This window comes from Ananas comosus, linkage group 2, assembly GCF_001540865.1.
Source record: "Ananas comosus cultivar F153 linkage group 2, ASM154086v1, whole genome shotgun sequence".
Classification (NCBI taxonomy): Eukaryota; Viridiplantae; Streptophyta; class Magnoliopsida; order Poales; family Bromeliaceae; genus Ananas; species Ananas comosus.
This window is the reverse complement of record NC_033622.1, coordinates 16,896,958-16,916,381: the sequence shown is the minus strand read 5'-3', so window position 1 is coordinate 16,916,381 and position 19,424 is coordinate 16,896,958. Positions and strand designations below refer to the sequence as shown.

Genomic DNA, 19,424 nt, shown 5'->3' with positions numbered 1-19,424 from the left:
TCTCACTTTTTCTGTCTCTTTAAATTGTATTTAGGGTGGCACATCTTTCTTCTACATTTATCCACAAGGGTTATTGGATCTTCTACAGTATACAAAGAACAAATATAACAACCCACCCATCTACATAACAGAGAATGGTAAGATCAATGCTTGGTTTCCCCCACGAATTTACTTGATTAGTGCTTGTTTATCGGGATTAATTAATTAGCCCGATATTATCAGAAATATCTCCAAAAACTATTTGAAAAGTTGTAATATGATTTAGTGGATCTTGTGAACTTTCGTTATAATGAAAGTTCTAGCCAAGCCATTTAGTTTTTGCACTGCAAATTAATTAACACTGGATAAAAATGTATGGAGATTGGAGACCTCCCCTTCATCTACACGTCATTTGAAATAGACTCTTGAACTTTATGACAAAACCAGCAAGTATGTTGGCTAAAAAGTGGGCAACACTATTTAATTAATCTGATCAAATCATGCTACCTTAATTAAATTTAGCTAAACCTCTAGTGCAATTAGTTGAAATAACATAATTAATGACAATAAAACAAATATTGCTGATTAAAATTAGGACCTCCATTCGTTTCTAACGGCGGACAAAATTAATCGCATATGTTAATTAACGCCTCTCGCTCTCTCTTCTTTAGGTGTAAGTGAGCTCAATAACAACAGTAAACCACTCAAGGAAGCATTGAACGATGACGACAGAGTACTCTACCATGTGGAACATCTTGGTGCGCTATACAAGGCCATAAGGTAGCAACTGATCATATTAATTAATTGGTGCATTTGTTAGTTTACCAATATATATTGATTTCCATTAATTAATTAATGCGTCGTGTTATTGTTACTATTTACTATTATTACTGCTGTTATTTCACTAGGGATGAAACGGACAAAGTGGACGTGAGAGGATACTTCGTATGGTCGTTTTTAGATGACTTCGAATGGGGAGGAGGTTTCAAAGTACGCTTTGGTCTACACTACGTGGACTTCAAGGATAAGTTGACGAGACACTGGAAAAAATCAGCTTGTTGGTACACGGATTTCCTCGGAAAGTGCATGAAATGCATTCCTGGGTGCAAGGCCATTGCTAATGACAATTAGTTGCCATTTTCTAATTATTAGGAGTTAATTAGTTTTAGGGGTTGCTGTTTTCAGTGGTTTTTTTTTTTTTTGTTCCTTGAGAAAACCGTGTTGTTCGATTCATCGAGTACTGTAGTCCTTGAAACTTGTTGTTCGGTTCATCGAGTACTGTAGTCTTTGAAACTTGTTTAATTTGAGTACGTACGTATTTGGTGGTGATCGATCTCAAGTTATCTACGTTTTTTTTTTCTTTGTTCTGACTTGAGAACTATTAAATTCAGTGGCACTGAAGAAGTACGTCCATTTTAAGTGACAATATTGAATTGTTCGGCATCAAACTTTATTTAATTATATGTGATCACTGAGAAATTCAGATGAGTTATCTGTTTTCGGCAAACTGTTGGATCATATTTGCCGCACAAATAGCGCACAAGTTTTACTCCCGTGTACTCGAGTTTAGTTGATGAGCGGAGCTCAAAATACGTAATTGACGTGAGCATCGAGCTTGAAAGCCGAACCACTAGCTAGCAAAACTAATGCATCAAAAAAGTCTTATATTGTTAAATACATTTTGGAGTACACTTTTAGGTTTCTTACGTGATAGTATTCCTTCAAGAAACAAAGACAAATATATTAAAAAAAATATAGAAGAACGGAAATTCGAAGATTTATTACTAATATTTTTTATAATCTATTGTTATTATTATTATTGTTGNGAGAGAGAGAGAGAGAGAGGGGGAGAGGACGTTTTGTTGATATGACAATTAAACAAATATTATTAATGTGCCAAATTTTAGTCACATTTATTGATCACCGAAGCGTACGTCTCTAGATCTCTAGATCTCTTATCCAATGCCTTGTTGAAATATTGAGTTTCTTCGACTAATTACACACAGGAAAATAAATGAAACGGATAGCGTGCTGTCTTCCTCTCAAAAAAAAAAAATTTACAAGTAGGAAATCTAGAGAAAACAATATGTCGTTGTAATTGAAAATTTCTAATGTGCTTGAAAGCTTGTAAAACGTATATGCTTCCCACTTAGACTCTTGTACCTTTTTTGCAAAAAAAAAAGTTTTTCTTTTTTTGAGAAAAAAATAGTACGCTTTCCGCTTCATTAATTAGATTGATAAATTAGGCTACATAAGTAAGGCAATAGAGGCCTCCGGTGGAGGTGAAAAAAAAAAAAAACTACTAACAAAGTGACGAACCATTTTCAATATGAGACAAATAATTAAACAAATATTAAAAACATTCTGTTTTATTGTAAAATTAGACTTTAGAATATTGTGAACCGCGGAAAAATAATGATATAACTGTGCTCCGTCTACATTAATTTTTCTGAAAATTTTAATTTGCTCCAATTTGCATGACTTATTCTTCGTTTTTCGTAAGAGCGGTGATTTTGATATGCAGGTGAACATATTGATCTCTATACAAAAACCATCCTAGGTCGCCTAGTGTAGATACCCTATTTGTAATATATAAACGGATAAATACAAATATGGAGAGCATGCATTTTGGACAAAGTATGCTGCATTTACCTTCTTACATTAAGCACCTTTTGTAACATCAACCTACCTTGTTACTGCACAGAATGAAATTAAGAGGTAATATCTTGGCTAAGTAGCTTAAATTATGCATGGGTTATTCAACAACAACTCAAAATGAAATGTAGAGTTGGATAAATATATGCCTCCATACTACCAAGTTGGCTTTCAAATCGATGATCGGCTCAGTTAGATTTGATCTATGCTATTGAAAGTATTTGAAAATTGAATTTCATAATTATTCGACATAATTTACACATCAAACGAGTAGTTTAAAAATGAACGGTTGAAAATAAAAATTTTATAAAAAATTATGATAAAAAATTTGAACTTAAGATTAAAACTACTGATCTTACTCTAAATAGTGAAAAAAATATATATAAAAATTTTATCAAATTTGGATTGTTTTAAACCGTTAAATTCAGAAAGCACCATATCGATCATTAAATGTAGAGTTACTATAATTTCGAAAACATAAAGGAATTGACACTTTCGACTTTTTAGTCTTTGAATTAAAAACTGTACGGTTGGGATGATAGTAATCTCCTTCTAAGATTAATCTCCTCCTAAGATTGAATGGTCTTTCTAGAATTTACTGGTCCCCATAAAAAAATAATATTAATTGAATGTTAGAAATGATCAAAAGGGTTAACACAAGGGTTAAAAAATTGAACGCACTAACTCTTTTACGCTTCTGGAAGTACTATAGCCGGATTCTATAAATACATATAGCTAGGAACCCAATAAACGATTGCACCAACTACAGTCAATAACCTTTTTTCAGGGCGTAAATTAATTACATGAATCGAAAGAACATGTAAAAAAAAATTTAAAATTCTGAAAGATTAGACAAATTTTCTTTTTAGTAATGAAAAAGATGTATAGTTCACAGCATATGAGCCTCGAAAACATTTCAATTGGTAGCGTGCCGGAGCCAACATTGACTTCCTTAGCAGAGGAGGTTGAGATCTTACCTGAAATTGGATTTTAAAGAACAAAATGAAGAATTTCCGTCCGGCGAGAGAAAGGTAGACGCGCGTGCGTGAAGTCTTTTCTCAAGGTCTGAGAAAAGAAGAAATTTTTTATTATAATTTTAAATACCTTTTTTTTGTAGTTTCATATTTTTCTCATTTTAGTATTATGTAATTTAAAGTGTATCAAATTAGCCCATATAGTTTCACACTTTTTTATTTTAATATTTTATGGTTTAAAGTATATCAAGTTAGTATTTTGTGCTTTCATTTTTCTTTTTTTATTATTCATTACACTAATTTTTTTTATTAAATCAGTGACAAAGTTAAAATTAAAGGGTACAAAGGTGAATATTCAATAAACTTAGGTAGGGTATCTGAATTTTTTGTATATAGTTTAACAAAATATTAACGGAGAAAAAAAATCAGTGACAAAGTTTAAACTAAAGTAGTAAAGTAAATATTCGATAAATCTAGGTAGGATATCTGAAATGAGAAATATTAACAGAGGAGCCGATAAAAAGAGAAAAATGAAATCACAGGGACTAAATTGATGGACTTTAAATCATAGGATACTAAAGTGAGAAAGCGCGAAACCACAGGGTATAAATTGATACTCGAGGTCCCAAATTCGAATTCTAATTTATTTACATTTTCAACTAAGTTTATTTTTTTAAAAATAAACGAAGCGAGTACTATACTTCCTTTCTCTATAAAAAAAAAATAATACTTAATTACATAATCTGAGAATATTAAATGTGATTTTGCACTGCTAGACTAGCAGTGCATAAATAGCTCAAGCAATATATGCATATATTTTATTTTATTTTATTTTTCGATTAAACAAGAATATACCTTATTTAAAAGAAAGAGTACAGGTCCAAACAACAATTTTTTTTTTTTTTTTAAACGTTGCTCGTGTAGCCAGATGACAATTTTTTTTAAATTTTTTTGACTAAAGACGGCATTTAAGTAATACAAGTCGTACGTGCTTGCTGTCCCCTACCTTCCATAAATATATGGCTTTGATTACTCAGCCAAGAAATTAGTTAGTTAGTCATCTAATTGAGATAATTTTGAGAACATTTGGGGCATGGCAATTGGAATTAAAATTTGTTCTCTTCTTTCTGATCTTCTTGTAGTACTACTGGTGGTAGCTGTGACCTTGGAGAGAGGCGCATGCTCCTCGTTCAATCGAAGCAGCTTCCCGGATGGGTTCATCTTCGGAACCTCCTCTTCATCCTACCAGGTACGTACATGCAATCAATTCATTAATTCCATTAATAATCTAGCTTAAATCTTTAACTCTATGCTTTTCTGATTCAATTCGCGGCGCTAGCACAGTCGGAAGGTGCTGCAATGGAAGGTGGTAAAGGGCCAAGCATTTGGGACACCTTTACTCACGCGCACTCAGGTAATTTTATCTCAATTTTGATAAGATTTGGAGCTAAGAATATCATCACAATTTCATGTTAGTTTGATAAGATTTGGAACTAAGAATGCAAAAGCAAGATGCGCAGCTGAGATCAAGTGTTTATGGAGTACGTAGTTTGCTACATACTGAAAAGAGAAAATAAAGTAATGAAGATTTAATTACCTGCTTGTCAAAATGTGCAGTACGTACTGTGGAGAATCAGATTCCGAATCTCATTGAATTGAGAGGGCTTAATTAACCCACTCTTAATATATACCGTGTTCCTCAGGGTATGATTATTTTAGAGCAGGTGAAAAGGCACGATCGAGAAGGGGATTACCAAGAGTGTGTCACAAGTTTTTGTCTAGAAAAGTGGTCTGAAACTATATATATNATACTTCTTATCGACAACACAATCCCGAACTAGGCTTTACTCAGCTAGGCACGGACCGTGTACGGCATATATATATCGAATTAATGACACCTCACTAATTAATTACCACACACACACACACACACACACACACACACACACACACACACACACACACACACAATTAAAGTGTAAAATTACCTTCGCACTCATGAAAAGTTACAACAATGAAACGAAAACGATTTCTTGTACATAAACACAATAAGAGAGCGTAAAAGAAATCACTCAGATTCTTATACAAGAAATTGGAAATTAATATATAAAAAATCTACATTATTGGCACCATAAGTAGAACATTACAGATATATATCAGCATATATATATATATATATATATATATATATATATATATATATATATATATTACAAAGTCGTAGAATCTAAAATTCTTAATTAACGCCTGATTAATTACCAATAAAGACTTACGTGTTTGGTGCTTTTGGTGTTGTTCGAGTACCATATATAAGAAGTGCAGTTTTCAATATGCAAAATGTAGTTCAACATGCAAAATGTAGAAGGCTCCAATTTGATGTTCTTGTTACGACGAGTGCACAAACAAAAACAACAAAAGAAGGCGATCGTAAAATAGACAAATCATAGAAAACAAAAATATAAAATGAATATAAAAATTTACATGAAAAATTTTTTGTAGAAAAAAATTACGAGCGAGAAAGGAGAGAGCTTCAAAAAAAAAATACAATGTTTTGTGGAAGTACAATCAATGAATGTATCGTTTTTAGGGCAAAACAAAGAAAGAAAATTCTTAACGGTTATCAATCGGCCTAAGCCTTTTGTTACCCACCATAAACTTTTTTTTTTTTCATAATTTTTTTTCTAATTTATCACACTGCAAAACTGTTGACGAATTGAGAGCCCAAAATCAAAGTTAATAACTAAATTTCGAACCCTTATATAATTTTCGCAATGATGTGTAGATGGAAGCCTAAGCGAGGGAATCAACAAGGAGGTTGTCGAGTTCTACAACAACCTCATCAATGAGCTCATTTCCAATGGTGCGTATAATTTTTTTTTGAGAGATAGGTAGCACGCTACCCGCAATGGTGCGTATAATAGCATGCGCCATGTACACTTACATAGATATAGCTTATTATTTCTTTTCAGGAAATTAAAAATTGGACCAATTTATATGCCACTCTAATTAATATAGAATTGAGCTCCTATGTTTTTAAAAGTATCAAGTCATTGATACTTGTAATTTTTCGGCCCTTGGATTAAGAAATGTGCGGTTAGGATGATATGGACTTCCTAGGGTTGAGTGGGTGGTTGGTTGAATAGTATTATCTAATGGGTAAAAATGATCAAAAGCGTAGATTTAACGGTAAAAAATTTACAAGCACAAAATACTTAGTGCTTTTATAAGTACCATAGCCGGACTCAATTAATATATCTATTTTATTATTATGTTACGTGCTATAAAATATGCGCAGGTTTGCAACCATTGGTGACAATATTCCACTGGGACCTGCCCCAAGCCCTAGAAGACAAATATGGAGGTTTCTTAAGCAACCGCATCATGTGAGATGTTAACTTTAATTTGGTACACGAAAACATAATTAAAGTTGCACATATAGATGAGAAATATCAGGAAAAAAAAAAACAAATAAGGCAATTTAACTATGATGGATTCCTGTTACAATTTGGACCCAAAAACTTAATTATTAACTATTTTACCTAAATAATCTCTGCAGAGAAGATTATGTGGATTATGCCGAGGTTTGTTTCAAGGAGTTTGGCGATCGGGTAAAACACTGGATCACATTCAACGAGCCGTGGTCGTTTTGCTCCTTCGGCTATGCGTCGGGCACGTCGGCGCCGGGACGGTGCTCCCCGTGGGCCGGAAATTGTACCGCCGGAGATTCGGGGAGGGAGCCTTACACAGTGTGCCATAACCAGCTACTCGCTCACGCCTCGGCCGTCAAGGTGTACAAAAATAAGTATCAGGTATATCAAACCCTAGCTAGTTAATTTCTCTTTTAATTTAGAGAAAACTTCAAATACCTTCTATGTGGTTTTATTTTTTCTCACTTTAGTATTCTATAGTTTAAAATGTATCAAGTTATAATTAGTACCCTATAGTTTTGCACTTTTTCACTTTAGCACCCTGTGGTTTAAAGTGTATCAAGTTAGTACTCTGTGGTTTCGCACTTTCTCACTTTAGTACTCTGTGGTTTTGCACTTTCTCACTTTAGTACCCTGTGGTTTAAAAACCACATGGTACTAATTTGATACAAAAATAAAATCACAGAGTACTAACTTGATACAAAAATAAAACTATAGAATACTAACTTGATACACTTAAACCACAGGGTACTAACGTGAGAAAGTGCGGAACCACATGATATTAACTTGAAACACTTTAAATCATAGGGTACTAAAATGAAAAAGTATGAAACTACAATGTGGGTTTTTAAAGTTTTTTCTTTAATTTATAACAAGTAAATATGTACCGTACGTGTACTATAAAATGACACTAATAACTGCTCGTATCATGTCACATTTAATTACCACAAAAAGGAAAATCATTAACAAGCTACGCAAATGCAGGGAACCCAGAAGGGCAAAATCGGTATTACACTGGTCTCGCACTGGTTCATTCCCTACTCGGATTCAAAACCCGACCAGGACGCGGCCCAAAGGAGCCTGGATTTTATGTACGGATGGTGAGTCACTTTTATTTATCAATGAATCCCTGATCAGTAAGATAATCTTACACGAATTCATGAGAAAAAAAAAAAAATAAACATTTAAATTTGTACCAAATACCATACACATTCTTTTTTTTATAGGTTTATGGATCCGCTGACACGAGGAGATTACCCGTTTAGCATGAAAGCAATAGTCGGAAATCGTCTGCCGAAATTCACCGAGCAGCAATCCGAATTGATCAAAGGGTCGTACGATTTCATTGGACTAAACTACTACACCACGAATTATGCGTATAGTGTTCCACCATCGAATGGTCTTCATACAAGCTATACCACTGATTCTCAGGCTAATACGACAGGTAATAATAACTTTGTATAATTACTGTTCGTCGCCACAGCATAAAATCAATTAATACACTATTTTTTGAGGTTATGCATAATAAATTTGTAGCTTAATTTGTAATTTTCGTGACAGGGGTTCGCAATGGGATCCCATTGGGTCCGCAGGTAGGTATCTTGTTATATCAGAGTTTGCTTATTCCAACCTACTATGTATATATATATATATATATATATAAACTGAAAAAAAAGGATTTTGTATTCTTAATTTATTTACACAAAATTTATATTGGATTATAACAGGCAGCTTCAGCTTGGCTCTATATTTATCCGCCGGGAATTCGGGATCTTTTGCTGTACACAAAGACCAGATACGACAACCCAGTCATCTACATTACAGAGAACGGCAAGATAACTCTTTATTAGCTTCGATCATTTGGGATTTTCTTTTTATTTTTTTTTTCCCTTTCGGATCTTAAACACATGTTAATAATAGGTATACAACATCAATTTACGTCTCGTTTGATCTAACTTCTGAATCCTCTACTTCTCAGCAGGAAAAGCAGAAACCAGAAGTTTTAGAATTGAACATTTTTCTTTTTTCTTTCTCGCCGAACTAATTTTTCAGTAATAATCTTGTGAACACGGGTGTTTTGGCGATTTTTAACCCCGCTTTTTTTGGTTTATGATAGGTGTTGATGAGTTTAACATCCCGAGTCTGCCACTCAAACTTGCATTGAAGGATGACATAAGAGTGTCATTCCACCAGAAGCATATCCTAAACATTTATAAAGCTATAAGGTTTGTCCACAAAATTCTCTTGTTATACCGACTATTTTTAGTGCAAATGGTCAAGAACTTGATGGTTGGTATTCGAGATTTTAAGTTCGAGTCCTAATTGATTCGCATTTTTAGCTAAGTTTATTTCTAAAAAAATAAACGAAATAGAAAACAGACTACCTTTCTCTTAAAAAAAAAAAAAAAAATCTTGTTATTACACTAATTTTTTTATTTTTTTAAAAAACTCTTTATAGGGAAGGGGTAAATTTGAAAGGATATTTTGTATGGTCATTCATGGATGATTTTGAGTGGGGAGGTGGCTACATCTATCGATTTGGGCTCGTATTTGTGGACTACAATGATGGACTGAAGAGATGCCGTAAAAAATCAGCCCGTTGGTTTCATCGATTCCTCAATAAATAATTAAGAAGCATCCCAATTAAGTGTGAAATTATATGTACGTGGTTATTATTACTATTTCTTTTGTTTTGTTTTTTCGTGTGAATAAGAAATTTGTAAGTGAAACAAATGCAAAGTAACGAGGTGCGGAATAAAGTAGTATGTATTTATATATGTGTATACTAATATATAAAATTATGCTACTATATTATGAATAGTATCAAATGATTGGTGCTCTCGAGTTTTTAGCCGTCGTATGAAAGGATGTGCGGTTAGAATGATTAATGGTCTCCAATTAGAATGATAATGGTCCCTTAAATTTGAGTATGTAGTTGGTTGAATAGTATAATCTAATGAATAGATAAGATTAAAAGATAAATCTAACGACAGAAAACTCGATAGTATCAAGATCTTTACACTATCGATAATATAGTAATCGAACTTCTAATATATATACACACACACACACTTGTCTAGCTCATGATTTACCTAACTCGCGTTTTTTCTGTCCAGATTCACGAAAACGTAGTATCAGTGCCGATAGCTTAAGACACACCTACCATCTGTGTTTAAGAATAATTAATTCGAGAAGACCACCCCTCAAGCTTTTCGTTTTTCATTTTTTTTTCTTTATTTGTTGACACATTATTGATTTTAGATTTATTATTTTTTTAATTTGAACCATTTTAGTCGGTTAAATTACAGTTTTATTAAATTTATCAATAATTCTAATAAACTTAACAACCTTTTGTTCTATTTTTAAAGTTGAAAACTGCGACAATTAACAGCTAATTGTTAATAGATAATAACATCTAAATTTTTAAAAAAATTAAAAAAATAAAAAAAATAAAAAAGTGAGGGGGTCTTAGATGTGAGTCAATTCCTCATCTAGAGAGGCATATTTAGTTGTAAGTATTAATACTATCTATAGATATTTAAAAAAAAGCACAAAACCACACAAGGACCAACCCAGTACGTCTGATATGAACCTTTTAAACAAGAACTAAACATTTGTAGACCAAAACTAACATAAAACTAAACCATACTATTTAGAGCTAGTCTAAATTAGCCCAAACTAATCACCCAGCAGGGTAGTTTTTTTACCCTAACAATAATTAGCTGTTCCAGCCATTTTCAACAGGGCACTCTTTCTATATAAATGCAGGTGAGATGCATGCATGGGGGAACACTTGCAATTGAATTAAAGATACTTTCTCAAAAAACCATCTTGCGCTTATGGAGAACATTAGAATTAGAATTAGAATTAGAATTAGTGATCTTCTTCTTACCATCGTACTCTTTGTTGCCGGGTTTGCGATTGTTTCCTGCAGCACATTCAGCAGAAGCAGCTTTCCAGAGGACTTCTTGTTTGGGACTGCAGCTGCAGCTTATCAGGTAATTAATTTTATTTGGTTATGTGTGATGCTTTTGATTTCACATATATATATATAATAATGTGCAACAATGGATGTACATAGCTTTTGTTCATTAATTATGTACTGTACTTCTTCTTTTTTTTTGTGTGTGTTTTTTGGTTGCAGAATGAAGGTGCTGCTGAGGAAGGTGGCAAGGGGCCTAGCATTTGGGACTCCTTCACCCACAAGCACCCAGGTTACTGCTCGATTATTTTATTTGTTGCAATTTTTTACTTATATTATGAAACTTTAGTTCGAAAATAATTGATGCAGTAAACTTTCTTTCGAGTTAGTAGAATTCCTACGTACCATCTTTCGTCCTAAGGCGATCGTCAGAGAAGTCAGGGTCACTTCAATCAGATCAATTTGTTAAGGAACATAGCAGTTTATTCAACTTAAGAGACAGATTCAGCGATAACATTTATTTATTATAATACCCAAGTCATTCCTCTACGACATGAACTAAGCATCCTAATTAGAACCCAAATTAAATTCAGTGCTACTTATCAATGGAGTGGTTAACAGTACAAAACGCTAAACAGCAAATGCTAATATAAGCTACTGCACTTTCTCTTGCATAATTGCCTATTTAACGAGATTTAAATTATTATGAAAAAAATTACGGAAGGAACTACTAATGTGTTTTTTTTTTTTTTTTTTTTTTTTCCTTTCTGCAGAAAGGATTGTAGATAGAACGACCGGTGATGTAGCGGTGGACTTTTATCATCGTTACAAGGTGGATTAGTGGGGAAAAAAATAAAATAAAATTATATTCAATCATGATTTATTATTCTTTCACCGTTTAATACTTCTAGATGAGGCTCCCATGAAAGCTAAAATAAATAAATTGCAGGATGATATAAAACTCATGAAGCAAATGGGCACGAACGCCTTCAGATTTTCTATCTCCTGGCCCAGAATCCTACCAAGTAAGATACAATACAATTGTTCTCTCCCCTAACACTAATGTATTATTACAAAAGAAAGTAATACAAAAATAAATTTAAATAAAAAGCCTTATGTTTCATCATGTGATTAGCTAATTATTCTAACTAGCAAGGGCTTTTTTTTTTTTTTGTTTTTTTCTTTTCCAGAGTCTCTTTACGAGCAATAAAAGAAAATTCTATTCAGTTCTAACACGACTTCTTTTTTTTTTTTTTGGGTTGGCAACATGTAGATGGAAGCCTAAGCGGGGGAGTCAACAAACAGGGCGTTGAGTTCTACAATAACCTCATCGATGAGCTCATATCTAATGGTATGCACGCACCAAACGAACCATACCATACATATATACACACACAACCAATTCATTCCTGAGAACAATTTATATTGACATCATGCGCAGGCTTGCAACCGTTCATCACAATATTCCACTGGGACTTGCCCCAAGCCGTAGAGGACGAATACGGAGGCTTCTTAAGCGATCGCATTGTGTAAGTTGCGAATATATCGCCTTTTACTATTATCGCTACGCCTATGCGAAACCACTAGTTCGACCGGTTCAACCTATTTTCTAGAAGACCAGTTTCTAAAACAAACATTGCTTCTTTAAACCTTTTCCTGCAACTTTCGTGCAGGAAAGACTACGTGGACTTCGCCGAGGTTTGCTTCAGGGAGTTTGGCGACCGGGTGAAGCACTGGATCACATTCAACGAGCCGTGGACCTTCTGCTCCGTGGGCTACGACTTGGGCAAGCTCGCGCCAGCTCGGTGCACCCCGCAGGAAGGCCGACAGTGCCTCGGCGGAAACTCAGCAACCGAGCCTTACACCGTGTGCCATCACACACTAGTGGCCCACGGCGAAGCCGTCCATTTGTATAAACAAAAGTACCAGGTATACTATCAAAATCATTGTTACATTCCGAGTTCAAACTTTACATTACCGGGCCACAATCACATTTGTCTTTTTATTTATTTGCAATATGCTCCCTCGAAAATATTCAGGCAAACCAGAAAGGCGAAATCGGTATAACACTAGCCTCACACTGGTACACTCCCTACTCACCTTCAAAAGCCGATGAAGATGCAACACGACGGAGCCTGGATTTCTTGCTTGGATGGTAAGTCGATTTTTATCCATTCCTCGCCTCAACAAACCCCCTGCATAAGCTCAAAACAAATCCCTATTCATTCAAGTACCTGAAACAAACATTTCTTACAGGTTTATGGACCCTCTAACGCACGGAGATTATCCGTCAACCATGAAAGAATTGGTCGGCAATCGCCTTCCGAAGTTCACTAAGAAGCAATCAGATATGATCAACGGATCATATGACTTTGTTGGACTTAATTACTACACAACACACTATGCCTTTGATGTTCCCCCATCTAACAATAGCGCAAGCAAAAGCTTCACAACAGATTCCCAGGCCGGTTCTAAAGGCATGTGCGCATAAAATATAAATTAATGCCACCACCTTCGCCTCAAAAGTTAAAAATTATTTCACCCTAATCATATTGATTACAATGTCTAACTTCATAGTTCTTTTGTTAGGGGTTCGCAATGGGGTCCCAATAGGTCCGCAGGTACGTATATGTTTTACCAAAAGTAAGCTTACACATAGAAAAGATAAATGCATGCGCAATCCCGTTGTACAACAAATAATATGGAGGTATACATGTATGAAATAATCAAATGATGCATATAACTTATTTGGTTGGTGATAACTTAGGGTGTTGCTGCATCTTGGATCTACATTTACCCACGCGGTTTACAAGAACTTCTGCGGTATATGAAGACTAAATATAACAATCCGGTCATCTACATTACAGAGAATGGTAAGATGGTCCCTCAGTAGTAATTCTCATATTAGCGTTATTGACTTACAAAGCAGAAAACTCAAATTTAATTGAAAAGGAAAGACTAGAAAAGATTTATACCAAACAAGCGTCTCTACAAAAGTTCCAGCTAAACCAAATAGGTCATTAATATTTACCTTTGTTATTTTCTTGCTTTACATCTTTAATTGGTGTATCTTTTTTTTTTCCTCATAGGTCTCAATGAACGCAGCAACAGCAGTATTCCGCTCAAGGTTGCCTTGAAGGATAATCTGAGAGTATCCTACCACCGGAAGCATCTCTTATACCTCCAGAGAGCCATTAGGTGTGTTTTACACTGAGTTCCTGAACCGCACAATACATTTAGGCCCCAGTTTGGCACTTAGAATTTGGTTGGATAAAAGATAAGATAAGAATGTGATATTAGTAGAGAGAGCGAGAGAGGGTTCAACGAATAGAAAAGCATCAAAAGTCACAATCGGTAGGGATGGGTCTGCTAAGTGGCTAAATGATCATTCTTTCCCAAACACGCCTGCTCGTCAAATCCAATCTTCAGTGCCAAACAGGCCTGCTCGTCAAATCCAATCTTCAGTGCCAAACAGGCCATTAGTGCTACCAATATAATACTTGTTGCTTCTTTTTCTTTTTTCCCCTCAGGGATGGAGTTGATGTAAGAGGATACTTTGCCTGGTCATTCATGGACAACTTTGAATGGTCAAGTGGCTTCACCACACGCTTTGGCCTATACTATGTCGACTACTCTGATGGATTAAAGAGATATCCCAAGAACTCTGCTCGCTGGTTCCAACACTTCCTCACAGGGAGCAATGACCCATGAGTAAAAATTGTGATGATCTACATTGTGCCAAGAAACTATGATGCCCCCAAGAGTAGGAGAAATTGATGTTGTTTCATTTTTTAACATGAAATTAATGACGAGTTCCTCTTACCTTACCAACTTATTTATAATAGTCTATGAATTTTTTTCCCCTTTTTTTTACCTAAGAGGTCAAAGCTTGCTATATCTACTTTCACTATAGAAAGGACATTGAAAGGGATGAAACTTTGCCCCCAAAACTTGGCTATATAGAACAACCAAGATGAATTTTGGCACCCTAAAAGCAAAAGATTCAATTTCAAGCTTTTGTCCTTGCTGCCAAAATGAATTTTAGGACCCTAAAAGCAGAGGCTTCAATTTCAAGCTTTTGTTCTTTGCAAAGGAAAGCTGTTGAAGGACTTACACAGAAACCTGAATGGTGCCTCCAGAAATTTAGCTGAACCAAACAAGCCATAAGAGGAAATAGAAGGGACAGATCCCTGTTGTCTCTCCACACAGGAGTAATTGCTAGGGTTATTCAAACCTATGCCACTCGAAACTAAGCAACAAAATTAATTTTTTGCTAACTAACAGAGAAAAGCGTCAGGTTTAGTTGTTCGAACTTCGAAGTATTATTTCTCTAAAATGATGTAATATCAACGCCCTAGACTTTTCCCCAAACACTTAATCAATTGCCTAATTACTCGAGAATATAGGAGGAAAAAAATTTCTTAAGACTACAAGTTGTTCAACCTGTATGCGAAACTTAAGAAGACAACAAAAGATGTACAATACTGTAAATAAAGTTATACACACCTCACTAACTGACACTAGAATTTATTGTTGTATTGATCTCGCCAATTATGTTGACTGGTCTCCCATCAAACATAGAAGATAATGTTTGCTCGCACAACTTCTTTAGTTCCCTTGTTTTTGCAATGGCTGCTTCCTGAAGCATAAATGAGTTTCAGATATGGCAATGTCCACTACATCTCTAGGGGATATAAGCAGAAATATTTATAAACATCATGCAAGCCTCTGATAATATAATCCTCTATAATTTGACATAGAAGTTCACAAACGCAATGAACACGGGATAAATGTGAAGAGAATTACAAAGTAATTGAATAATATAATAACAAAGCTCAAACAATACTATAATAGACATGCCTCTTCAGTTGGAAGGAATTTTCTATTCAACATTAACCAATTCAGGTAAGAAATGTAAATAAGTAGCGCTAGTATGAGGAAAGGGTAAATACAACTTACTTGCTTTGGCCAGGATGATGACAATGCATTGTGCAGCTCCATGCGCCTTGCTGACAAATCATTCAAGCTCTCCTGGAGTTTGACTCCGTGATGCTTCTTTTCCTCCACAGTTGTCACTAATCTGTCTAAAAATCTAAAGCAAAAGTAAAGCATTTAATCAGGAATAAAAGACCATTAAAGAAAGAAAGAAAGAAAATCTCATATTTCATCTGAACAGAACGTAAAAAGGCACTCATATCTGGTGAACATAGTTGCAGGTTCTAATTATTAAACAGATAATACGAGGAGAAATAGAACACCACTAACCTTCGGGAGTTGAGAATCATGATTAAATCGCGTGTTTTCCTGTTTGTAAGCAAGGAAATAGCCAGGGATACCTCCAATAGCATCCCATGCACGGCATCGGAAGAATATTGCTGAAGCACGAAAGGAGCTACAGCCTGAACCTGGTGTTGTAAGGATGAAGTTTCCCCATTCCTCATTTCCATCAAACGTTGATTTAAAAATGATTTTATCTGAGAGAAGGTTGACAGTGAATTAGCATTTAAGTCTTGAGAGAATGGAAGTGCCAAGAAACCAAAAGTTTTGATATTATGAAACACAATAGAATAGCCGATATAAGTTTCTCTGATAACACGACTTCAATCTTTCCACTATATATCTGGGTTTTCATGATCACAACTTATACCAGAAGTATCCACAGAGATGCCTAAATATATAAGAGGCCTTTGGATCATCTGTCGGTCTACCTAGGTAAAAACAAGCCATACAATGAAAACCAAATAATGTTAATCTACATATACTTGTTATGTAATACGCAAGTTAACATATCTAGGACAACATTAAAATTTAAAAATTGTAAAGCAACTTCTTCTAGATAGTCATACATGACTTAAACTAATCAGACAAATTCCTATGCATTAGCAAAGAAATAAATTGAAAGAAAATGATATGTCAAAAAAATAATTCCAAGGGAGATGAGGAAATAGCACAACACCTCAAACAGATCATCAAGAATCTTATTTCTATATTCAGTGTCCAATAATTGACTTCTTCCTTCAGCTAGGCATTCAGGTTGCCTTAATTCGTTCAAACTCGATAAATCTGGAAGAACAACATCTTCATTTTGAGGATTCTGAATGCCAATTTCCCAGCATATCTCTGATTCAGAATTGCTAGAGATAACACCCTCCTCTCCTTTATTCAACATTGTGTGATCTGATACTACACCATTACCATTTTCAGAATCTCTCAAGTCTATGTTAGCATCAATTATTTCATAAGAACCAAAGGCATCACCCGGTTCTTCAGGTTGTTCAGCTGTTCCAATATCCCAGTCGATTTGGGTATCGTCCGCTGAAATATTCCAATCAATGGCATCCATGGGCTCATTAGAATCCAATGGCTTTCCTCCTGTTTCAAGAGAAGATAAGTTGGGCTTTGCTGTACTTTCCAGAGAATTTTGGACCTCAGCAGATAATGACACATGAAGAGAAGGAGGATTTTCTTTTAGGTGCCTCAGATTTTGTAGCACGGAGACTGATGTTTTCTGCACAAAAAGGAAGATAATTTTAGACTTTTCTAACGGTTACACTTGAAACTTGCAGGTTGACTCGCAAGAAAGGACTGAGATATGGGCTTAAATTTGCAGTTACAGAGATTTAATGGTCACAAAACATACCTCTTCCTCTGTATGTGCATCTCTGACAAAGTTTGTATAATATTCTATGGCCCTTGAAACAGAATCTCCATTGACGACTTCCAAAATTCTGCTAAATGTGGAAGGAAGAGATTTCGCCGTCTCTATAAGCTCTAATCTAACATTATTACCCTATGCAGAAACAAAACTATTCAAAAACTTTCAACTGATGTCTAAGTTAACGCAGGGAAGTAACAGCATGGTAAATAAAAGGATGGCAAACATAGAAAAAACCATACCTGCAATCCAAGCTCCTGACAAGCTTCAGAATACTTTGTTGCAGATAGAGCAGCGTTTCTTTTGATATCAGCCTCCTTTCTTTCTAGCTCTGCAAGTTGCTGTTGAATCTTCTGAACCTGCTTTTTCTGATAGGGACTTCACCCAATTTGATAATCAGAGAAATTAGTTAGAAAACAAAGGATTCTCCATACCTTAATCAACAATATGGGAAAAAACCTTAACAAGAAAAAATGTCATACATTTCATAGTTTACATTTTGAACCATTATTTGAGCAGCCTCACCCAGAAATACATGATCCTTCTCGAAAGATCGAACTATGGCCTCCCATTCACCCTGCAAAAATATGGACCAGAAGTATAATTTATGACAACAAGGGAATTCATAAAAACTAAAGAGTTTGAAACAGCAGGCTTCACAAATCTTACTGCAGAACCAGATAGGCGTCCAAAAATGTTACGACTTTCCGAGGTTGAATTTAGGAGAATCGTATATATTTGCTTTGCTTCCAAGTACCCGATCGCTGAAGAAAAAGAGAAGAAAAAACTGTTAGACCTGTTAAAGTTAAAAAGCAACAGATCTTCCAAAATGGACAAAAGTATCTTCAAAACGATTAACGAAAAGAAGAATAAAAGAAACAACTGAATAATCCGTTAGTACTTAAACCTGTGGCAAGTCTAATCCAACATAAAAATATGTAAAAATTGTGGAGATCATCAAATCCCCAACGTTTGTCGATACTGATGCTATATCACATAACAGTATAAAGATTCCAAATTTCTTCAAGCGAAATCAATTAGATCACGAAAACTAATTGCAAGAAATCGATGGCTATGTTTATGCATATTTTCTTTAATTGGAATCATACGATCGCGTCGCCAAGACATAATTATTTTTTTTTTAAAAAAAAAAGAAGAGCAAACAAGAAAAAATTACTAAATAATAATTGCAAACAATCTGCCATCAAACTCACTTAATCACACAAAATGTTAGCTTAAAAGAACAACCAAAAAGGAAAAAAAAAAAAAAAAAAAAAAAAAAAAAAAAAAAGAAAGAAAAAGAAAAGCGTAACCAGAATGAGTTGCACCTTCGGGGTCTAGGGTTCGGAGGAACGGGTCGAGATCGCGGGGGAGAGAGGAGAGGGCGGAGGAGATCCGGGACCTGATCGCGCTCACCCGCTTCCTCCAATCGTACGGTATCTTCTTCCGATCCACCAACCATTCTACAATTCGAGATTTGCTCAAAATTACTCGAGAAAATTCCTCCTAAAAAAAAAATCAAGAGAAAAAAAAAAAAAAGTAGAAAATTTTTGGAACCTCCGAGGCGAGCGAAGGCGATGTCGATGGGGAGGTTCCGGATCTCCGCTGGATCTTGATGCATTTGCTCTACTATCACCGCTACAAACTACAAACAGATCAGAGAACCTACGACGATGCTCTCGCTCTCTCCTTACCAAGCGCCGTTGCTCACTTGCTCCTCGCCACTCCTCCGGTTTTTGCGCGGTTTCCTAGGCCGTGACCCAGCGGGTTCACTAGGAGCACAGATCCGACCCATTTCGTAAGCCCATCTA

The 19,424-nt window shown here is 35.1% G+C and overlaps 4 protein-coding genes across 8 annotated transcripts in view; 3 read left to right on the top strand and 1 right to left on the bottom strand.

Moving 5' to 3' along the window:
• The window catches only part of LOC109726462 (beta-glucosidase 12-like), a 39,442-nt gene extending 38,021 nt beyond the window's left edge, over positions 1-1,421 (top strand). For both annotated transcript variants that reach the window (XM_020256062.1, XM_020256052.1), the window contains 3 exons: positions 35-137; positions 651-759; positions 888-1,421. In XM_020256062.1, coding sequence (XP_020111651.1) covers positions 35-137; positions 651-759; positions 888-1,110 — 435 coding nt within the window. In that variant the 3' untranslated portion in view covers positions 1,111-1,421. The remainder of the gene's footprint in view (positions 1-34; positions 138-650; positions 760-887) is intronic.
• LOC109726480 (beta-glucosidase 12-like) lies at positions 4,645-9,809 on the top strand. Of its 2 annotated transcripts, XM_020256079.1 has the most exons (11): positions 4,648-4,857; positions 4,953-5,022; positions 6,391-6,468; positions 6,904-6,991; positions 7,165-7,417; positions 8,021-8,136; positions 8,263-8,480; positions 8,597-8,628; positions 8,764-8,866; positions 9,153-9,261; positions 9,495-9,809. In XM_020256079.1, exons 1-11 carry the CDS (start codon positions 4,702-4,704, stop codon positions 9,661-9,663), a joined length of 1,392 nt encoding a protein of 463 aa, XP_020111668.1. In that variant the 5' UTR covers positions 4,648-4,701; the 3' UTR covers positions 9,664-9,809. The 2 variants fall into 2 exon arrangements, with proteins under 2 accessions (XP_020111669.1, XP_020111668.1); XM_020256080.1 differs by lacking the exons at positions 8,597-8,628; positions 9,495-9,809 and having other exon boundaries at positions 4,645-4,857; positions 9,153-9,262.
• Positions 10,963-14,669, top strand: LOC109728282 (beta-glucosidase 12-like). The gene is made up of 13 exons (XM_020258656.1): positions 10,963-11,034; positions 11,181-11,250; positions 11,732-11,790; positions 11,908-11,983; positions 12,232-12,309; positions 12,400-12,487; positions 12,632-12,887; positions 12,998-13,113; positions 13,215-13,426; positions 13,536-13,579; positions 13,726-13,831; positions 14,048-14,156; positions 14,489-14,669. The coding sequence occupies exons 4-13, from the start codon at positions 11,923-11,925 to the stop codon at positions 14,667-14,669; spliced, it is 1,251 nt and encodes a 416-aa protein (XP_020114245.1). The 5' UTR covers positions 10,963-11,034; positions 11,181-11,250; positions 11,732-11,790; positions 11,908-11,922.
• On the bottom strand, positions 12,872-19,347 carry LOC109726445 (CDK5RAP3-like protein). 3 transcript variants are annotated; one of them, XM_020256043.1, is made up of 11 exons: positions 19,171-19,347; positions 18,942-19,076; positions 18,283-18,377; positions 18,096-18,190; positions 17,856-17,991; positions 17,599-17,748; positions 16,915-17,466; positions 16,224-16,432; positions 15,918-16,050; positions 15,465-15,597; positions 12,872-13,192 (listed from the first exon to the last, which is right to left on the bottom strand). In XM_020256043.1, the coding sequence occupies exons 1-10, from the start codon at positions 19,232-19,234 to the stop codon at positions 15,469-15,471; spliced, it is 1,698 nt and encodes a 565-aa protein (XP_020111632.1). In that variant the 5' UTR covers positions 19,235-19,347; the 3' UTR covers positions 12,872-13,192; positions 15,465-15,468. The 3 variants fall into 3 exon arrangements, with proteins under 3 accessions (XP_020111632.1, XP_020111619.1, XP_020111626.1); XM_020256030.1 differs by having other exon boundaries at positions 12,872-13,153; XM_020256037.1 differs by lacking the exon at positions 12,872-13,192 and adding an exon at positions 13,800-14,176.

Bases quoted from the DNA above. Each gene is read 5' to 3' on its own strand.
- LOC109728282 (XM_020258656.1), top strand. From the start codon at position 11,923: ATGAAGCAAATGGGCACGAACGCCTTCAGATTTTCTATCTCCTGGCCC. The intron at 11,984-12,231 runs GTAAGATACAAT...GGCAACATGTAG, and splicing joins CTGGCCCAGAATCCTACCAA to ATGGAAGCCTAAGCGGGGGA. The intron at 13,832-14,047 runs GTAAGATGGTCC...TTTTCCTCATAG, and splicing joins CATCTACATTACAGAGAATG to GTCTCAATGAACGCAGCAAC.
- LOC109726480 (XM_020256079.1), top strand. From the start codon at position 4,702: ATGGCAATTGGAATTAAAATTTGTTCTCTTCTTTCTGATCTTCTTGTA. The intron at 6,469-6,903 runs GTGCGTATAATT...AAATATGCGCAG, and splicing joins CAATGAGCTCATTTCCAATG to GTTTGCAACCATTGGTGACA. The intron at 8,137-8,262 runs GTGAGTCACTTT...TTTTTTTTATAG, and splicing joins CTGGATTTTATGTACGGATG to GTTTATGGATCCGCTGACAC.
- LOC109726445 (XM_020256043.1), bottom strand. From the start codon at position 19,234: ATGCATCAAGATCCAGCGGAGATCCGGAACCTCCCCATCGACATCGCC. The intron at 17,749-17,855 runs GTATGGTTTTTT...GTTTCTGCATAG, and splicing joins GTCAGGAGCTTGGATTGCAG to GGTAATAATGTTAGATTAGA. The intron at 15,598-15,917 runs GTAAGTTGTATT...TTTATGCTTCAG, and splicing joins CATCATCCTGGCCAAAGCAA to GAAGCAGCCATTGCAAAAAC.